The sequence below is a fragment of the Betta splendens genome, chromosome 13 (genome assembly GCF_900634795.4).
Source record: "Betta splendens chromosome 13, fBetSpl5.4, whole genome shotgun sequence".
NCBI lineage: Eukaryota > Metazoa > Chordata > Actinopteri > Anabantiformes > Osphronemidae > Betta > Betta splendens.
The window spans coordinates 8,158,954-8,177,052 of NC_040893.2; the positions used below are offsets into that span (position 1 = coordinate 8,158,954).

At 49.1% G+C, this 18,099-nt stretch overlaps 1 protein-coding gene across 2 annotated transcripts in view; it reads left to right on the forward strand.

Moving 5' to 3' along the window:
• The first annotated feature begins 517 nt into the window (after positions 1–517).
• The window catches only part of npas1 (neuronal PAS domain protein 1), a 33,254-nt gene continuing 15,672 nt past the window's right edge, over positions 518–18,099 (forward strand). Inside the window, exons 1-3 of one of the 2 annotated variants that reach the window (XM_029171809.3) lie at positions 518–1,076; positions 9,369–9,538; positions 11,006–11,244. In XM_029171809.3, coding sequence (XP_029027642.1) covers positions 9,444–9,538; positions 11,006–11,244 — 334 coding nt within the window. In that variant the 5' untranslated portion in view covers positions 518–1,076; positions 9,369–9,443. Of the gene's footprint in view, positions 1,077–2,942; positions 2,965–9,368; positions 9,539–11,005; positions 11,245–18,099 lie in introns of those variants that run through there. The other variant, XM_055513876.1, reaches the window with a different exon arrangement.

Here is an 18,099-nt window from a genome sequence, read left to right on the forward strand (position 1 = left end):
GAATGTAAGTCAATGCAATGAGTGGGAAAAAAATTATAGTGTGTGTGTTTGCACGGGACGGAGTCACAGTTTACAATGCATTTGGATGTGATGGAATCTCCCACTTGTTTCAGTCGTTCTCTCTCCCTCTCGCTCGCCCGCTCCGTCGCTCTGTCTTTTACTCCGGCTGCTAATCAGCATTTGAAAGGCAGCTTTGACAGTGAGAAAGAAAGTGAGGGGAGCACAGGGAGGTGGGGGTAAACGAAAGCATGAGACACAGCGAGGTAGGGAGGGAGAGCCGGAGAGAGACTGAGGCGAGGGGCTGTACAAGCATGCCTTTTATATTTACTAGTGACGGAGAGAGAGAGAGAGAGAGAGGGAGAGAGAGGGAGCAGCTGAAGCCAGAGACAACTGGTGTGCACGGCTTTCCCAAGAGGAAATGAAAAGAAAGAAGCTCAGCGAGGAGAGTGAATGAGGGAGCGGGGTGGGAGGGAGCATGCCGGCTGGAGAGGGAGAGAGAGAAAGAGAGAGAGAGAGAGAGAGAGAGAGAGAGAGAGAGAGAGAGAGAGGGAGAAGGAGGGAGAGAGAGGTTCTCACATTGGCTGTGTCCTAATCCGAGTCCATCTCCAAGAAGCAGCAGAGCAGAGTGTTAGTGAAGTGAGTCTGAGAGCCAAGGAGAGCTACATCAGCTAGCTGCACACACACACACTCACTCACACACACACACACACACACACACGCACGCACGCTCTCGCTTTTCACACACACTCAGGCAACGGGAGCCCACGATGCGTCCGGCTGCGCGGCCACGGCTTTTGTGAAAGTGAGGGGATTGATGCTGCTCCCGTCCCAGCCCCCTTGGCTCGCACACGCTCTGTTTGTTTGCTGGGCTTAAGCTGAAGGTGGTGGAGGTGGAGGAGGAGGAGGTGGTGCTGGCGGTAGTGGCGGGGGGCACGGCCAGGGCAGATCAGGGGCACGGGAGAGGAGAAGAAGAAAAAGAAGAAGGAGAAGAAGAAGAAGAAGAAGAAGAAGAAGAAGAAGAGGGAGCGAAAGTGGATCAGATCCGCAGCAGACTGAGCTCTGGAGATGCCCGTCAGGTGAGTAGATGACGGATCAAGTAACTTGCGGTCGTGCACATGCATGAGTGTCCACGCACCAACTCTCTCACTTACTTCATCTCCTCACTCACACACACACACACACGCCGGACACACACACACGCCAGACACACACACACACACACTGGACACACACACTTTAACTCGTCACCTTGTATCCGATGTTTGCTGTCAGTCTAAATCGCTAGCCGTTAATCTGATCATCTGTTGCTGCTTTATTACATTAGTCCCATATATTCACATTATAGTGTGTTTTTCTTTTCTTGAAATGAAATATCATCACGCGGCGTTTGCAGCGGCGAGAACTTTGTTCTGTGTAATTTAGAATAAAAAATATGTTCAGCACCATTTTTTCCCTAAATAACTGCATCAACAGCTGTGACAGCAGCTTTTCATTATACAGCAAATACACAGATAAATGTGCATATGTTGCATAAACATGTGGATTTATAATTCCTCCTAAATGAATATTGATGTGTTTCATTTAATTAGATAATTACACCAAATGTTTGCTCTCCCTCCAAGGCACCATTATTGCCTTTTCTTTTACACAAACCTGCTTTGTTCATTCCATCCATTTAGTTTACCTGACTACACATTTTCCAATCTTTCGCTTTTCAGATAAGGCCAAACAATTACGCTGTGTTTATGTTTCTCCGCCGAACGACTTCATTAATTATTGCCCACCACTTTCTGATAAATGCCGCGTGCTGGAGTTTGAGATACTGAGGCGGGCGGCGAGCGTCCGCGCGGCCGCTTCCACCTGCAGAGGCAGAATTGGTCACAGTTTACTGGCTCGGTGGCGCTCGCTGCCTTCGGGGGGATTGCAGCAGGTGGTCCAAATTGGCAGAATGACTGTGACCAACGCACGGCGTTCGCCGCTGCTGTAAAGTAAATAACAACATCAAACCGTCACGCAGCCATTCCAGCTTTTTGACTTTATTTTTTCATAATCCTCAGTTATTGTGTTTGGAGGAAGTAAAACTCAGAAACTCACAATAGTGGAACAAAAAAAAATGTGTGAGCACGTGTGTTGGCACTTTGTGTATGTTTTTTTTTTCTATTCTTTACTGTTAAAATCCCCACGTGTGGATGATTCATGTTGAGAGTTAATTTTGCGTTATCTCACTGAACATCAGTCCAAACTCACTACGCTTCCTGTCGCGTGGCAGTAAATTGTTCAGTGTTCGGAGCACAACATGAACACACACACACACACACACACACACACACACACACACACACACACACACACACACACACACACACACACACACACACACACACACACACACACACACAGCTGCTGAAGCACCAGGTGCTTCCCATAAATTTCAGCCAAATAACTACCTGCAGAGCAGAATCACTCTTTCAGGTGTCAGGGTGAGGAGTCAAAATATACTTTTACACTGTCCCTACTCACATTTTTAGCTTTTAACAGCCTGCTTGCTTTTTTTAAAATCTCTTGCTTGATTTTGATGCAGAGTATATAATGACGGCTCCTACGTTACTGTCTGCATGGCAGTTTATGGCAGCTTCTCCAAAGGTTGTGGGACTCGCTGGTCGTGACCTGCCTCCAGCTCGTTTTTTTATCAAACCCAGATGCCGTTTTTCTTCCTCTTTGGATTTGGGAGCGACACTTTATGCCGTCAGGCGCGTGTGTGACAGAACCTGACTTTGTGCCGGTGTCCACTTCAAACGCTGCTGCCATCGTTCGTTTGCCGTAACTGCTGCTTTGAGCAGAGACAAAAAGCCAAAGTAAGAAGTTTCTTATTTTGCTTCGTTCACAGGTTTTGCGTTTGGACTTGTCTCTGTTGACAGACAGCATGCCGCAGTCATTCTGTGTGATTCATTGTCATGTTGTCAGGTAGACAGACGTCTCACCTCTCCCTCCCGCCTCCTTTCCTCTTCCTCTCTTGATATTTCCCCCTCTCTGTTGCTTTCTTACACTAACACTAAGGTGGTCAGTGTGTGGCATGTTGACAGACAGCCCCTCACACACTTCATGCTCCTGCCGCGTGCACGCGTGTGCGTGTGTGTGAGGAGCGCTGACAGACAGTGTGTGGGTCTGTGACAGAGGGTGTCAGCGCGGTGTCAGGGAGATGTGTTTAGTGTCACACTCTGCTGACCTGATCTCCGGTCGGACTGTCCACTCGGGCCCCGCTGTGGCTCCTTACATAACCCCCGCTGTCATTCACACACGGGCCTGAAGGGATCCAGCGCCGTGCGTGCGCGTCCGCTCGCGATCCATAGGCCCGCGTGGGCCGAGTCTCAGATCAGGCCCGATCTGAACATCCCTAGTCCTCCTCACTGTCACTAACTCAGGTCCTTTTCTCTTTATTCTGCTCCTCCAATTTGCTCCATAGCATAAAGCTGGTGGTACATAAATTAACAATGCTTCTAGAAGTATTCAAGCAAAGTGTGGAGCTCAGGGCCCTGTGTGGGAATAGCGCGAGGCCGGTGGGTATTCTGGGTTTCCTAGTGTGCTGAGAGACACCTACACAACTTGTGCAACTCTTATCAAGAGTTTGAAAGTGCTCTGAACTCTGACATTTGCACCATGTTAATTGATGTAGCTGCATTAGCATGTGGACTTCTCCGTGCTGGTGAGCACAATGAGCGTGTGTGTGTGTGTGTGTGTGTGTGTGTGTGTGTGTGTGTGTGTGTGTGTGTGTGTGTGTGTGTGTGTGTGTGTGTGTGTGTGTGTGTGTGCGTGCGTGCGTTGGGGGGAGTGAGTGACCCCGTGTGCTCTTCTTTGGCCTGTGGTTATTTGGAGGTCAGAGCTGATGTGGTCTCAGCCTGCGGGAGTGGATTTACCATCTCCCGCCTTATGGAGAGGCTGCATCCACTTATCCGACTCGTCCGCGGTCGCAGGGAGAACTTTCTGTCTCCCTCCTGCCGCTTCGCGTTTGTCTTGTCGAATTTGACAATTCTGCGGACATCTCAAAAATACAAATGTCCGGTTGTGTTGTGAAAGGGCTTGGAACGAGACCTCTCACCTTCCTGTTGTGGCGCCTGACGCTGAGGTTTGGGTGTTTAACCCCAGGATAGATGGCAGCTATTACTCTGACACGTGCTGTTTTATGGACCCGGGGTTTCCCTTTCGAGCGCACGGTGGATATCAGGAGGGTCAGGGACCGTTAACTCCATGATGGACTGAGCTTTTTACTTTAATGAATTTCTTTTTATTGATGTCATTCTCAAAGTGATCGGCTTTTAGATGCACCGTCTTCATATTTATACCTTTTATTTGCTCTGCTGCTTCTGTGTCTCCTTAAGCAATAAATGACTTTTATTACTTCAGTAGTGTGTTTCACTGCATATCTGACAGAGGGTTAAATGATATAGGACAGATTATTTGAAATTATAATAATTGTAAAATATGTAAACCTATTTGTGTGTTGTGTTCTGATCTTTGTGCTTAAATAGTCGATTATTAAGAAAATGAATAATTTTAGTCCTCACCAGTTTACATGTATGTCATAAAGTACATTTTTCTTTTTCTCAATATATTATATTTGTTGTCCTGCTATATCTTTTTTACGACTTTCAATGACGAGAGACAAATATATGTAGTTTACTATGCGAAGGACCACGAGCGAGCGATGCTGGAGAACACATCATTTTTACAGCAAACACTGTAAATACGGGGGATTCTGTGCGCCGGCGCTTCTCCCTTCATTTTTAATACAGGTGAAGCGGAGCGTTTCTTTTGTGTATACTCGGCCTGAGATAGATGGTAATTATGACAGGCACGGATTGAATTCTGCGAAGCTCCACGCCCGCGAGGAGTGGACATCAAAGCGCGCGCACCAAAGCCCTCTGTAATAAAAGAGGAGAAAGAGAAAGGTATTGATTACCAAGGGTGAACATTAACAAATCTCTTTCTCTCTCCTTTTTTATCTGCCTTCATCCGTCCATCACTTCTCTCCCTCTCTTAGTGTCTAATTTGCCTCCCTCCGCCTCCGCTTACGCTTTCCACATCCCCATCCGCTCACCGTCCATCCCTCTCCCCCTCTAATCATTTATTTATTGCTGATCTCTTTATTCCTTATTCTTCTAGTTTAGGGACCGTCCACGCTCGTTCGCTCACGCCGGCTGTTACCATCATTCCTTCACACCCTTCGTGAACCCTCCTCTTGCTCCTCATCATCACAGAGATACCTGAGGGCGGGTTGGGTCACTCTGGTCCAATCTAACGCCGTATTGATTCCATTAGATAATTAATGACCCAAGCAGGGCCAGGGAGGACCAAATAGGGGGTTTGTGAGAGGGAACGGGGGGGTGAGGATGATGGGAGAGGCGAAGGGGGCGGTGGGAGGGGTGGGGTGACGCCAGGGCCCAGGAGACTTGGTGAGAACCTTGAGTTGGGAATGATCCAGAGTTGTCAAGGTCAACCGCAGCCGGCGCTCCGATATGGCAGCGGAATGCAGAGCGAGTCGGAATATGGAATACCGAGGGAGGAGGGGGGAGAGATCTTCATGTCCAGCAGCTGTCGATTGATCAGCGACTGAAAAATTGTACATTAAAAAGTGTTTTGACTTCCAAATCCTGAGGTCCAACCAGGACCGTAATGCATGATAAGTAGTTTTCAGCCCTCCAACCAGAATACCAAACTTCATCTCCCCGGACGCTCCAGACACTCATTTACAACTACTCAACAACATGAAAGGCAAGATAGAAAACTAGCTACATCAAATATTCTGTCCGTGTTATTTCTAACCATGTTTTTTTTTTTTTACATTTTATATGATATTGAACGTTTGCGATTTGATCAAATATTATTCACATCATATCTTACATCGCTGCTGTACGTGTGCTCCGCGTTCACCTAGAGTTGGCGATAATTAAAGACGGGCGGGGGGTGAAGAAGGCGGCGGAGCTGTCTGAAAACAGCCGCTAATCAGGCTTTATGTGAGTGACCCCCCCCCCACTGATCATATGCAGGTTGGATCAAAATCTCTCATCTTCCGAACGGTCACTTCGGTGCGTTTCGTGCGTAAGAGGAGGGAGCGGGACTCAGATTCCAAACCAGGACCCGGCTGCTTAAAGACACGGATCGTGTGAGCGGCGTGCGTTCAGGGAACGGGCCGAGGAGACCCCGATGCCAGCGTGAACCTGCGAGGAAGGACGCTGTTTTTCCTGCTCTAACGCGAGGAGGACTTGGCTCCACGCTGAGGCTGCTGCTGTTTTCGCCGGCCTTCCTGCTCTTCACCTTTGCATGATCGCCGCGTCCGTGCTGTCTCCTGTGGGCCGTGACATCGCCTCTGCCTCCACATTCGCAGTCTTGGCCGGAATCTGAATTGGGCCCGGGGGGGCGGGGAGATAAGGCATAAAACAAGCAGGCGTCTACCTCGGGGAGGCGGTGGCGCGGCAGCGGGGCTATTGTCTGCCTGCGTGCTGCTTGACTTAAATGTGTTCATTTGCCTGATGCCCCCGACTCCCTATGGGGAGGAGCGGCTCGGGCGGAGGAGGGGCATGCTAACGAACCTCTGACAGCTGGAGCCCTAATTAAACGTCCCTGCTGAAAATAAACAGAGCGGGAGCCAAGTGAGCAGCCAGAGAGCAACGCACAGCAAACACCGGCTGTGAGCGCTCGCTCGCTGCAGTGCCCTCCCTGTTGCCGCTGAGCCCGTGCCAGGCGAGCGCGGCGCCACGCGGGCCGGCCGTTTATCATGTGCAGCGCATTGTGATCCCACGCACACTTGCTTGCGCAGGTCGCGCTCCAGGTGTGGGCTCGCTTCGCCGTTTTGTGCACGCGTCGACCCGGCCCTCCGTCCCCTTGACGCCGCTGACTTTCAGCGAGCTCGCGCTGCTAGCTAGCCGCAGCATTAGCAGTCAAAGTGGCGGGCCCCCGCTTGGATGAGTGCATTAATGGGCCGCTCAACCTGAGACAAGGTTATGAGGCTGATTGAATAATTACTGTGGAGGCCCCTGTCCATTACGCCCCTGTGTCTGGCCAGATAGAGGGAGCGAGATGGAGAGATAGATCCAGACAAAAAGATGGAAATGGAGATTAGATAAGCACAGATAGGGTCAATTAGGAGATAAACATACAGGTATAGGAAGGAAGAGGGCACGTGTTCCCGCGCTGGTGAAAAGTTGAGAGGAAATAGCCCCCCGCCCGCGTCTCCTTTTGATCTCTCTGTACACAGCCTAATTTGGCATGTGGTGCATTTATCCAGGTGAGATAGAGAAGGTGACAAAGGTGAAGTTGTTAGACAGAGGTGCGCTGCCCTCGGCTCGACCCTGTCTGCTCTTCACCAGGGTTTCTGAAAGGAGGACTGTCAGCGTGGCAGGATGGAGACCGGAGGGGAGAGATGCAGCTTTCCTATAAGCGAATGGAGCCTTAAAGCTTCTGGCTAAATATTCTGATCTGATCACGACTGACGTCACACACACCAACGTCCATAAGGGCTTCACAGGCTTCCTGTTACATCAGCGATCAACTCTTGTACCGTATAATGACTGTTAATTGTTAAAACTCACACGGAAGACAAAGGTTGTGTTCAGATGAGACTGTGATCTCTTAAAGCATCCATCAGGTTTCATTGCTCGACCCGACTGCAGGCCCGGCTGCTGTTGATGTTCACATTTGGTGGATCGGACCCCAGGACCGCGAGGGCTCGTCCTGGAAGGGCCTTGGAGTCGTCTTCTTCCTCCTATGTGTGTGAAGGTTGCCCTGATGAACTCAGAGGTCATCAGATTTTGAAAAATCCTGCCAGAAACTGTTGGATCCTCTATCGTTCATCACGCTTAAATAATTCACAATAAAGAAATGCACTAAAAAATGCCTAAGCCTGGAAATGGCCTGACTTCAGACTACATCACTGAAGCGCTCTGGTCTATGAGCAGGAACCTATTGACAGCTCTGATGTCAGAGGGTGAGTCGTGAGGGCAGGGAGCTTTTGCTGTTAGGACACCTCCGCTCTGAAGGGACCCGACCGATCAATGTCCTTTTAATCACACAAACACATGTTAAATGAAGTTCTTTGCAGCTTCTAAAAGAACAATCTTCTGCTTTGTTGTTGCTCTCTATAGAAGAAAATAAACTGCTGAAGGTGCGTGGATCGTCCCGCGGCCGCTCACTGAGCTGCCTTTGAAACTAGTCCAAAAAGTTTCCATGCATGAATTTAATGTTGGCCGTCGTAGGTCAAATTTGTGAAATGATATCTGCTAAACCTGCCCGGCTTCGGCTGACCCCGCTTAGCCGAGGTCAGCGCAGCCCCGCTCAAACGCGGCGCGCTCCGTCTTTCCACCGCGCCGGCAAAAGCTCCGTCGACTCGATAGTGCTGACCCAGCCGGGCCAGAGGAAGAGCGAGGTGGAGCGCGAGAGGCCGAGGGAGAGAGAGGGAGAGGGCATCTCCGGCCCAAGGGCATGACACCGCGGAGCTCGGGGCCACGCTAGCCCTTTAAATGTCAACACAGTACAGAGGGTGCGTGCGTGTGTGTGTGTGTGTGTGTGTGTGTGTGTGTGTGTGTGTGTGTGTGTGTGTGTGTGTGTGTGTGTTTGTGTGTGTGTGTGTGTGCGTGCGTGTGTGTGGAGGAGTGCAGCTCTGTTTGAGGACAGCGAAGAATATTGGCAAGTTGTGATGCTGGTGGTGGAGGATGGTGGAGACCAGGCAGAAGGCAGCAAAGGATGTGGGAGAATTGGCAGAGGACAGAATGCGTTTCATCTTCGGAGATATTTGCTTTAAACTGTAGCTGCAGACAAGTTTGAAGCCGAATGAGAGGAGACATTTTGGGATGTGTGACTTTTATCTTAATTGTGGCTTCAGAGGAGGCTCAGTGTTTTGTCTTATGTCCATTACCTCGGGAACACACCCTGACCTTTATGGGGGGAAGTAGATCCACTGTACCTAATTGCTCCCTCTCACACACATCGTTTCCCTTCGTCTTTCTTCACACTTCCAGCCTCTACAAGCATTTTCTTTTCTTTTTTTTTTGCAGTAAGACCATTTTTCAGATAGATGAAGTAAGAAATGGAGTTTACATCCAAGCATTTTGATGCAAATAATGTTCAGTCATATGAAAAGGGGCTGAATGGAAACTGCAAATGAAAAACATGTCACCTTTTTTTTCTTTTTTGAAAAGAGAAGCAGTCCGGGCTTGAAAAGTTAGTAGTAAAGTTGTTATAGAAACAGATTTACTAATTAAAACATGAAAGACTCACACTAAAAGGTGTTGAAACTAACTTCCCAGCGTCGGGGGAGGACTCAACCTGACGGGACTCACTGACTCTTTTCTCACTTCTCTCCCGTGGACGTCCAGGTCTGACTGTGTCACAGCCTCAGCCAATCAGAGCCTTCGTTAAGCGGCGGCGGCGGCGCGCGGTTGGTGAGAAGGATGGCGACCATGCCGTTCGTCAGCGAGGGGAAGTGCGTGAGTGTGGAGTGGGACTTCCTACAAGGACTCCTGGCCAAGCCTCCCACCCTGCCCTGGTGAGACCCCCCCCCCCCCCCCACACACACACACGGCCGTATACTGTATAAGCCTGTGTTCGTGCCCATGAATTAATCTCTGCAAGGTGAAATCCATGCTTTAACAGCCTCGCACACGCTGGCAGCCTGAAGAACTCCCCGTCAATGGAACACATCCGGAGCACTTGTCCTCGCTGCTACATAAAACCTGTATTGTTCCCCACCTGCCGATCCTGTCAGAGCTGTGAATCCCCTCCCCTTAGTGGGAGATTAAGTAAATTTGGCTGGAATTATTAATGGGCAGTCATTTAGAAGCGGATATAAAAACTAAGCAGAATCAATGCACGCGTATTGATTGTTCTCGGTGGCTGGGGTCGAGGCAGTATAATAATGAGACATTACAGAGGCTGGCGGCTGGAGTTCACAACAAACACACATGAACACACGCACGAACACAGTGGACTCACAGCATGGAGACGAATAACAGCTTCGTCAGCCGATTAAGACGTAAACAAATGTATAGATGCTATATGCAGCTTCTGTCTTTGTTTTCTCTTGTTTTGCTTCTTTCAAACACACACACACACACACACACACACACACACACACACACGCTACTGGTGGTCTGTCTTGAGATGAGAATCAACAACACAGACACGAGGGAGAACGGCTCGTTCTCCTTTCTCCTCCAGGTCTTATTTCCACTCACACACACACGCACGCACGCACGAGCGCGCGCACGCACACACACACACACACACACACACACACACACACACACACACACACACACACACACACACACACACACACAGACACGGGCGCGCTTTATTCCAGCGCAGCACCGACACAAATTGTGAAGTGGCTGTGACAACATAATTCCACCACTCAGGCCCCATTGAGAAGAGTCAATACCCAATCAGAGAGACAGGCTACCTGAGCCCCGGCCCCCCCTCTGTCACTCCGCCCCTCCCTCGCCTATTGATCCCTCAATCATGGCTTCAGCTCACCAGCCTGGGACCAGATGAGAGCGAGGGGAGAGAGGCTGAGGACTCGGAGTTGGAGGGGGGGGATAGGTAGCGAGACTTAGTGTGTGTATTCACATATGGATTTTGAAGCTAATGGCATTATTAGAACTCTGCTCTGCCTGATAGAAGGAGGGAGTTTGTCTGTAATTACAAGGCCAGACTGCGAGAGATAGGTCACAAGGGAGATTGTTTCACTTGAATTGCAGGAGCCATTACTATTATATCTATTTATGAAATGGCTTTTCTGGATTGATACTCAGGTCATTTATACAAAGCATGAATCAATCAACAGGTGGTCAGTCAGTGAGTGCTCGTTACGTGCCGCCCGTCACATCGTGGCGCTGAATCAGACTTCATGTGCTCTCCTCCATGCATCTGATTATCCTTTTTAAATAAGATCTTCACCCTTTAACACCCCCCCCTCCTTTTTTTGTTTCCCTCCACCTAAACACCCCCTCAGTCTCCAGAACCTACGTAAAGAGAAGTCTCGCAATGCGGCCCGCTCCCGGAGGGGAAAGGAGAACTTTGAGTTCTTCGAGCTGGCCAAGATGCTGCCGCTGCCCGGCGCCATCACCAGCCAGCTGGACAAGGCCTCGGTGATCCGGCTGACCATCAGCTACCTGCACATGCGCACCTTTGCCAGCCAGGGCGACCCACCCTGGAGCCCCCTGCTGGAGGGAGACAGCAACTGCAGCAAAGGTGAGCACAGGGGAACAGGAGGTTCGGCACAAGTTCGACCTGTGTGTTTTCATGTTAGCTGTGAGGTCTATCATTTACAGAACGTGGTCGAGCAGGTTTGTTGTTAAATCAGCCTGTGAATACTGAACACGGCAGAAACTCTGGTTCTGTGTTATTTCCCCTCATCTCCAATAAAGCAGGCACATGAATCTGTGCCTCCCCGGGTACACAAGCATCAAACAGCAGCTTGGTGTTGACTTTGCTCAGTCGGGCCGCCACCTTTACAGACACACAGCAGCAAAGTTAGCAGGAAACAGGACTACGAGCAGCAGCACGGACACAGAGGTCGCGTCCTCTGCGCTTCCTCTGAGAATATCTGAGGTTTTAACAAACTAGGGGAGTTGACATTCTGCACATTCTCTGGGCTGATTCCAATAAGCTTTAGATTAGCTGTACTTAAATCTGATTCATTTTAACCCGAGAAAAGATTCATTCTGTCATTTTCCCACCACACTCAAATTCCTGGCAGCTTGGATAAGACTGGAAACGGCATTTAGGCTTTAGACTTGCATGTCAAGTAATTAAATTTACATAAAAGTAAAATATTCCAAATATAAAACCTTTTATAAGACCTTTTCATGGCTTAGTGTTTAAAATTGTGGCAGATTCGATTATATCATTCCTCTGCTCATCATTCCTGCAGTTGCATCTGCAGCAATTGCAAATTGCGGAGCGGAGACAAATATGCTGATGTGCGACGTGAACACAAACTGCAAAAATCCCGGTTTCGCGTCACATTCTCCTCGCGGCGATCCGATCTGCCAACAGGATTCTCGCCTGCAGAGACACTCCAAGCCGCGAAGCAAAAATCCCGTTATCCAGTCAGGCACGGACTCATTCACACGCCTGCCGACGTACATGTACACACACACACACACGTACAGCAATTGCACACATGCTTTCTATAGGTGAGAGCGAACGGGGGGGGGGGGGGGGGGGGGGGGGGGGGGTTGTTCTGTTGGTGTGAGCGAGACAGAGAGAGGCAACACAAAGAGGGAGGAAACTATTGGTGCGATTTGTAATTACAGAAATTAACTATATAACAAGGACAGTGTAATTATACAGCCTGTCTAATTGCTACTATTACTGAGGGGAAACGAAGCAGCTACAGTACAATTAGGGTGTGTGTGTGTGTGTTTGTTCACGTTGTTAATGTGAGGAAATGCGAGCATGAAGCGTCGTGTGTGTTTGGCGCGTTCCCGACGACATGCGATGGTTTAAACAGGAAAATATGTTGATCGGATTATTCTGCGGGCGCTCGGCCTGACTTTCGGCGCTGACGTAAAAACAACCTGCGATGATGGATACTGGAGGCAGGGCAGTTGTGATGCTGGGGGTGGGGAGTGGGGTGGGGGCTCAGTCCTCATGCTGTGAAAACAGGGATCTCCACAAAAATGACAGGACTTCACTGAAGTGCATCACGCTGGTACTTACTGGTACATTACTGGAACTGCAGCATCCCACTGGTTTTGTGAATACGAAAATTTGCCCATGCTGTCAACTTTTTCATAGACTGTTTTAAATATATTCCTTGAGGTGTTTGATAAACTGGCTGAACTTTAGCTAGTTATTGTGACAATTATTAAAATGTGTATTACTCTAGAACTAGAATTATTAAATTCTACTATTTTAAAGCAAATTGTGACTAATGGAATGTATATTTTCCATTTGTTGACTCCTGCTCTGTTCAGTCACACTTTAGACGCTGCTGAGGTTTGATTGCTGCCGATGATGATAACTACTAGTTTAGTAGCAACTCTTCACTTGCTTCCCACATTGTATAATGGAGCCATTTTGAGTCTTAATCTCAAGCTTGTGTATTTTCTCTTTTCTCCATTATTACCTAATCGTCCATGAAGCGTTGGGAAAAGCAGGTAGACGAGGGCGCGTGTGGGCCTCTGTACAACAAGAGGTGCCTCCTGTGCAAATGTGCACCATAACTGTAAATATTGTATATAGGGCTCTGCCGCAAAACAGCAACCAGATCATCAATCGCAGCACGAACCACTTACGGATGAAGCTGCGATAAAAACCTCTCCGACTACACCTGGATCCAGATCTTGAGTATTTTATTAAATGTTTCGAAATTTTTACAAGCAGGTCACAGTCTGTGGGGCCAAGGCTGAAAATGCGATGCTAATTTGGACATCAGTTTGAACAAGTCTACCCACAATGCATTGGCAGGGTTTTAAGTGTGATGCATGACTTTAATTCCGTTAGTGGAATGTGGTCAGAGATCCAGCTGAAAGGGAGAGGAGGACGGCGAGGAGGGGAAGGGACAAATGGAGAAGGAATAAAGAGGGAGCGCGAGGAGGAAAGGAGCACGGGGAAAGACGGGAGGAGAGTGGGGGAGGTTTGCATTCCTCCACACTCCCCGTTGTCCGAGGGTTTTCGGATGGGTGAGAGCCAGCGGAGAGGGGAAGGAGGTGGAGGGTGGAGGAGAGGGATGGAGCAAAGGGGAGGGGCCGGTGTGGCTTTTGTCTGCTTCCCACGTTTCAAAGCTAGTCTTGAAAAATGAATAGACAGAGGAAAATCAATTGCATGACCTTCACAGAGAGAAGGGGGGAGAGAGAGAGAGAGAGAGAGAGAGAGAGAGAGAGAGAGAGAGAGAGAGAGAGAGAGAGAGATTGAGAGAGCAGGAGACGGGCGGGAGGAGAAAGACAAATTATGGAAGGAAGGAGCCAACGAAAAGGAAAAGGCTGAAGGGAGGAAAAGTACAAGCCATGATGCTGGTTCTCTTCCAGGGTGCGGGAGCCCGTCTACCTCCGCACCGCACATGAAAAAGGGGGCTAGACCCTTTGAGGTCATTTGTAAACCTCTATATTACAGTAAGTAAGTTTAGCTTTGGGGCACAGATTCGCTCTGTCTACTCCTGTGTTTTATTCACGTCCCATTTAGCGATAATTAAAGTTAATTTTGAGCAGAGCCTCGTTTTCGTGCCGTCACTGTCAGGTCAGTGGGTTTCGGTAACACTGTTCTTTTTATATTTACATCTGGAAGGAGCAGCATCACCAACAAGAAGACACTCAAACAGGTTGATGCCTGCAACGTGTCACAGTTTAGCCCGACTAGCTGAGACCCTTTAGGCAGTGTTAAATCATGTTAAATCATTTCATTTTACACTCTGCTTTTACATCCAAATATTATGACATTTAAAATAAGTAAAAAAAAATCACTGCCTGTGATCTCCTAGTTTGTGAATGAGAGGAACATATTACAGTTTATCCATGGTTTGTCCCATATTCTTTATAATCGCTAAGACCTCATCATAATGCATAACTCAATCGAATGATGCAGTTAGATGATGCAGGACATCCATATAAAACTGCCACATGTAAAATATTGCATATCGCGTTTCAACAGTTGTGGACCCGTCTGCACCAGGTGCGTCCCAGCAGCTGGAGAATCCCTCTGTCTTCTCCAAGGTGCAGTACAATGACAAGTCAGTGCCAGCAACAGGGCCAGCTGAAGTGTTTTACTGTCTCTGTTAGTGAGGTCAAACACACCTCTCCCCCCACCGTTGGTGACATTGACTTTCATTCTGCCTCCAAAGCTCTCTCTCTCTCTCTCTCTCTCTCTCTCTCTCTTTTCTTTCATTGCCTCGGTCTCCCCCACCTCTTCGCGCTCTTCCTGCCTCCTGTCTAATTCACAGCGTTTAAAGCAGCCGGGGCTTTTAAGGGAAGTTAATTGCACTCAAATTATGTTCGACCGCAAACGGAGCGAGGGAGAAGAGACAGAGCGATAGAACGGAGATAGAGGGAAGGAGAGAGGGATGGATGTCACAGTGAGCGGGTAATTGTGCCAGCGAAGGACGCAGCGATTAGGGTCACTCTCTCTTTCTCTGTCTGTCGAGCGGCCGGAGCGTTGCACCGGGACGGCCATAAACAACTTGGCAGGTGCTGGGGCTCTTGTTTTGAAAGGGTAACTCTACTGTGGTGGAGCCAAACTTCACAAAGACGAAGAAGACAGAGAGAGGAAGCTGGAGAGCTGGAACTAGGGGTTCACTGCGTCTGGTATCGCTTCGGTTCCCATGGTTACGTGCTAACGTGGTTAAAAAAGCCCCACGTTGGTTGGAAGAAAGAGTGTGTGGACAGAGGGATGTTTGTGTGTCCAGGCCTGAGTGTGTAACTGTTGCTCATGGACTTAACTGAGACTAAATTATGTATTAGACAAAGGTATAATGAAAATCATTCAAATGAAATTTCTATCCTTTCTTCTCATGGAGCGCTGGGGAGACCCCGAGGATTGACCTGCGAGTCAGACTATAATTAACGTGTCCGATCGCGCCCCGTCCCATTCTGTCTCCTATTCCCACAATGAAATTAAACCTTGCAGCCGCGGAGGCCTGGGAAGCTAATGAAATGCGAGTGTGACAGGACAGAGCGATCAAAGATCGCAGGTCCAGACGCGGGTCTGCACCAGGACACAGACCACCCCCCATATATTAACTGGGACTTTGCTCTTCTTCTGGTTTTGCCTCTTGTGTCTCTGATTGCGTCGTTTTATTCACCAAAGTAAAAGCTCGGAGGTAGAAACGTCCGACAGGCACAATGAGGAATGAGTCATCAGGCCAATCAGACGGGCTGTAAACAAGTCTGCATTTGAATCGGCCAAAAACAACAAAGGGCAGCATGTCCCCGCACCAAAACAAAGAACTGGCCAGAAATCCTTTTCTCCAGGTCAAAGCTGAGAGGACAAATGTTCTGTAGTGTAAGATGCAGCAGGTCAGCGTGAATGATTTCAACCAGACCTCCAGAATCAGAACGTCCTCCTAGCTGCAGGTAACTGCACATGTGTGTGTGTGTGTGTGTGTGTGTGTGTGTGTGTGTGTGTGTGTGTGTGTGTGTGTGTGTGTGTGTGTGTGTGTGTGTGTGTGTGTGTGTGTGTTATTCCACTGATTAGACTGGCTTTGGAAGAATTAATGAAATATTCACTGTATCAAATGGAGATGATTGATAAAAGTGTTAAGAGAGTAGCTGGAGTGTTTATGGTATCTGACCACTAACACTCTAGACGCATACGCACACACACACACAGGGGTTCATCGCACCACTACAGAAGGATCTTTGTTCTCAGGGTGAGATACCAACACCACTGTGAGACCCTCTTTTCACATGTGCACCCAGTTGCATGTACACACACACACACACACACACACACACACACACACACACACACACACACACACACACACACACACACACACACACACACACACACACACACACACACCAGGTCTGGTGCTTCGGTTTCCTGGCTGCCCTATTGTACCCTGGCAGTCCTTAATAAATGGCCCTCTGTGTATTGGTGTGTGTGTGTGTGTGTGTGTGTGTGTGTGTGTGTGTGTGTGTGTGTGTGTGTGTGTAGACTCATCCGTCAGCCCTCCCGGCCTCATGTCACATTCAGCCCCGCTGACACCACTCATTGCTACCGATCGCCCACCGTCACCTCCGCTCCTCCGGGGAGCTGTGATGGGGTGCGTTGGCTCATGCGTCTTTTCAGCGCCGCGGCGCCAACAAACCCGCGCCCTCCGTGTGTGTGTTTATCCGTTTGGATTCATTCTCGTATGACCAACACGGAGGTCGCTTCCTCTAGGCTCCCCCAGTGCTCCGGCTTCCTCGCAGCCCCATGAGGGAACCTGACAGGCAGGGAGCGGGTGGGGCGGGCTCCCCATCCCCCCTCCACCAGCGACTGGCTGGGCTGAAGGGTCCAAGCACCAGACCCCCTTTCAGAGCCTGAATGGACTTGCCTTATTTATATTCACACTCTGTCACACAGAGGGACCCCAATCTCACAATGCCACAGTGGCTTTGTCCGGCAACTCTGTATTTATGTGTGTGTGCGGGTGTGGGTGTCACTGGTGTGTGCTTGCGTGGGCATTTGTGTTATTTAATCGGGGGGCATGTCGCCACTGTGTAGTCTGTGCATGAGGGTTCATTGCTGTGTGTATTCCTAAAGCGTGTGTGTGCGCGTGCGTTTGCGTGTCTATAGCTCTAATGGAATGCCTCCCTCTTCTATTCACCAACCCCACATCACACGCAGGCAACTGGGTGATATATGTGTGATTGTACATATATATACTTATATATGTGTGTGTGTGTGTGTGTGTGCACGTGTGTGTGTGTCCGGCCCTCCCTCTGTGTTCAGTTGTAACCCAGAGCAGTGCTTTCATTTTCCTGTCATAACGTGTATTGATTTCCCTCAGCCTTGCAGCGACACACACACACACACACACACACACACACACACACACATACACACACACACACACACACACACACACACACACACACACACACACACACACACACACACACACACACACACACACACACACACACACACACATACACACACACACACACACACACACACAGATTTGATGATCCTTAAAGTCACGCTTGCACATTCATGCTCTCCTGTACACACACACACACACACACACACACACACACACACACACACACACACACACACACACACACACACACACACACACAAATAGTTTGTCTCTGCTGGATAGGGCACATTGTGTTCAAAGGCAGGCCTGTTGGAGTGAGATTAGGTCCTACATATGGTCCCCACTTTCCCAATTACACACCTGCAGGTGCGCACGCTCACACAAACACCGTCACATACTTTTCTTGACATAAAACAGTAAATACAGCTGATTGCTAAATTAATCTTCCACGTCACCGCGGCCCCTTGTGCCCACATTTCCTTTAGAGAAAGCGATCACTCTCGCCTCCCTTAGTGTTTTCTCATTTTCCCTCCGTACCCTCTCTGCTCCTCTCGCCCCCCCTCCCCTACCGAACC